At 63.9% G+C, this 3,293-nt stretch overlaps 1 protein-coding gene across 3 annotated transcripts in view; it reads right to left on the minus strand.

Moving 5' to 3' along the window:
* AGAP3 (ArfGAP with GTPase domain, ankyrin repeat and PH domain 3) overlaps positions 1–3,293 on the minus strand; it is a 44,207-nt gene that overhangs the window by 1,629 nt on the left and 39,285 nt on the right. For 2 of the 3 annotated variants that reach the window (XM_010857241.1, XM_010857242.1), the window contains 4 exons: positions 2,493–2,630; positions 663–817; positions 484–574; positions 166–388 (listed from right to left, as the gene is read on the minus strand). In XM_010857241.1, coding sequence (XP_010855543.1) covers positions 166–388; positions 484–574; positions 663–817; positions 2,493–2,630 — 607 coding nt within the window. The remainder of the gene's footprint in view (positions 1–165; positions 389–483; positions 575–662; positions 818–2,492; positions 2,631–3,293) is intronic. The other variant, XM_010857243.1, reaches the window with a different exon arrangement.

A 3,293-nucleotide genomic window follows, 5' to 3' on the forward strand; every position in this document is an offset into this window, starting at 1 on the left:
CGGCTGTTGTGAGGCTCTGAGTGACAGGCGGAGGGCACCCCTGGGGCCCACGGCCGAGCAGAGCAACCGCCGGGTTTAACCCTTCCAGCCCGCAGCCCTGTCACAGCCGCACTGCCCCTCCCATCTCCCCACCCGGCAGGGGCACCCAGGGCCTCATGCCCTCACCTGCAGGCCTCGGGCCCCGGTTTAGCATAGCCGTCCAGGGCCCCCTCCCAGACGCTGTTGGCCAGGGCGTTGCCCATGGCCGTCATGACGGCCAGTAGCTCGGGTGGCCAGTCGTCTAGGTCGAGGGAGCGGACCCGGGAAAGGTGAGCTCCCAGATGCCGGTGCGTCCCGGAGCACTCAATGCACATGAGCGCGCCCAGGTTCAGGCTGGCCCAGTCTGGATCTAGGCAAGGAGAGGACGTGATGGAGCCGCCCCCTCCACCCTTGAGCTCCCCCCACCCGGAGCGCCCAGCCTGGTCCCACCCCCCCAGCACTCACTGGGGGCATCGCAGTCAATACAGAAGCTGTTGCCCCGGACGGTGCGCACGGCCTGCACGGCCAGAGCTGCGTTCTGGTTCCCCAGTCGAGTCTGAAGGGATGGGGTGGGGGGCGGGTGGCTGGTGAGTAAAGAGGCCAGCGTAGGGCACTCGCCCCCAGCCCCTCCGCCCGGCGCCCACCTTGTCCTTGGCGCTGCGGCAGCCCTGCAGGCTGGCGAGGATCTGGGCCTGCACACTCTGCACCCACAGCTCCCGCTCCTCTGCCGTCGAGGCCTCGAAGTGCCACGTCTGCCCGGTGAGGGACACCACCACGAACTCGAACGACTCCTCGGCCTCTGTGGGCACATACAGGGCACGCACACCCGTCAGGGCAGCCCCCCTGGGGCCCCAGCCTGGAGGACTGTGCTCTTGGGGCTCCCCGCCGGTGGGGGGGTGTGTGGGGGGGTGGTAGCTGGGGCGCAGAGAGCAGCCCGCCAACCTGGCCACTGTGGAGCCTGGGTGGAAAAGGTGGGGACGCAAGGTTTGTTGGCAGCCCCGGTGCGGCCAGGAACGGGTCTGGAAGTCAGAGGGGTGCTTCCCAGAGAAAGCGGAGCCCAGTGTCTGGAGAAGATGCGCCGGGGTGCTGGGAGGCAATGCCGGGGGATGGGGGTGTGTGTGTGTGGGGGTGTTGGAGGCGGGTGTGGGCACCATCCGTACATGTCAGCTGCAGCCGCCTCATTTTGCAGCTCATTAAACCCAATATTCCTGATGGCGTCAGCGTGGGGCTCCTGGGAGCCAGGCCCCTCCCCCCTCCCCTGGCACAGGCAGGCAGGGAGGGCGGGGGGGGGAGCAGCCTCCGTTTCCTCCACAGACCACCTGGGATGTATGAGCAGACATGGACCCGCAGACGTGTGCGGTCACAAGCCCTGGGGGCTGAACTGTGACACCCCAGCAGTGTGGGGGCGGGCGCTGCTTCAGGCTCTGCGCCCCCAGCAGACCATCCCCATGAGCCTCACTCCTGATGCTCACCCCCGCTCGCCACCCCTCCCCAGGGGGCACACAGCTCCCGACCAGCAGATGTGTGTTGTGGGGGCTGCAGAGATGAGGCCACAGGCTCTGCAGGGCAGCCTCTCATGGCCCCTGTGACACTGACCCCCCCTCCACCCAGGAAGTCCTCGGGGCCAGGTTCCCGCTTCTGGAAGCCCCGAATAGAACCATCTTCATGGCAAAAGCTGGAACCTTTCCTTCCCCAGGCTCCATCATTCTACCTCACCTCGCTCCCCACCGTCTCTGAACCCCACAGCCCTGATCATCCGTGGGGACACAGTTCCCTGGTCCAGATGGGCCCCCGGGCCATGAGCACCAAGCACACCCCTGTATCACATGCTGGCTCTGCAGAAGCCACTGTTTCCCTTAGTGATGGTCTCCCCACAGCCCTGCCCCTGCCCATGGGAGCAGAGCCCAGCAACTGTGCATCCACCTAAGTTAACTTCCAAAGGGACTCCAGCCACTGAGAAGAGACACAGTTTGAAGAGGACATGAGGAAAACCAGACAAGCAGCACTGTGATGAATAAGGAATTAGGAGGAAGAACCTATGGAAAATATCTAAGGAGCAGGGGTTTCTCTGCCCAGAGACAACTAAGGAGAGACTCAGCCCAACACGCGGATGCTTAAAAACTCGATGGGCGCTACAAGAGACGCAGGGAACACAGGTCCTGCCCGCATTACCCAGGAAGAGGTATGGGACTGGCAGCCTGCCGTCTTTTACCTTCTAAGAGAGTAAACGAAGGAAGCCCATGTTTTCACAAGGAAAGGGGTTAAGTTAGGCCAAAGAAGGAGATTTTTTTCCTAAGACACCAGGTCCAAATGACCAGAAGTTATGGAGCTGCTCTTATGGGAAATTATTATCAGAAAATGCTTAACCGAATACAGACAAGAGGGTATGAGGGCATGATGTTTCAAGGAGGACGATCCCCAAGTCCCCCTGCCCACCTCCTGTGCCCCGGTTTCCCTCGGGGGTTCCCCCTAACCTTCAGCAGCACTGCTGGGGCCGTCTGGTCGGGGGGTCCCGGTGCTCTTTTTCCTCCGGTGCTTCTTCCGGTTGGAGTGGGGAGATGGGGGGGGCTCCAGCTTGGGGCTGGAGCTGAGCACCTCAGCGGGGCCACTGGCTGGTGAGGGAGAGGGGGAGACGTGTGGGAAGCGGGGAGGGGGCAGCACCCTGACCTGCAGCTGGGGCACCCACCTGGGGGGAGCAGCCCCTCCCGCCCCTCTCCCCCCAACCCCCATCCCACCTCACTCCGGAGCCCCAGGCCTGGAGGAGGAGAGAGTGGGAAACTCAGGCAGAGCAGGGGGAAGGCAGGGGAAGCCAGCCTCTGCAGCCCAGAGGGGCGGAAGGTGGCTGGGAACTCGCTCGCGGGGAGCTGAAACCCCAGCAGCTCCGCACCAAATTTATCCTCAATCACACTCCCAGCTCCTCACAATTAATAGCAGAATTAGAGACAATCAGGGAGCTGCCTAATTACTGTCAATTAGAGCGCGCTAATCAAGCTCCCGTCTCCCGCACCCCGCCCGGCGCTCACCACTAAATGTCAAACTTCATTAGAGGCAGACACGCAGCGCCCTCCCTCCCTGCCTGCCTGCCTCCTTCCAGACTCAACAGAGTGGCCCATGGAGGCCGCATGCCCCGGACGGTGACCTGCCCTGGCCAGGCCTCCACCCCCCATCCCCGGGCTGGCCTGGGCTGGGCGCGGGACGTGGGGGCAGACCCTGGGCTGTGGGCGGCCAGCCCCTCCCGCTGTCCGATCTGGGGCAGGGGGCTTAGTGGGGACCAG

Source organism: Bison bison, unplaced genomic scaffold (genome assembly GCF_000754665.1).
Source record: "Bison bison bison isolate TAMUID 2011002044 unplaced genomic scaffold, Bison_UMD1.0 scf7180017864379, whole genome shotgun sequence".
Taxonomy (NCBI): domain Eukaryota; kingdom Metazoa; phylum Chordata; class Mammalia; order Artiodactyla; family Bovidae; genus Bison; species Bison bison.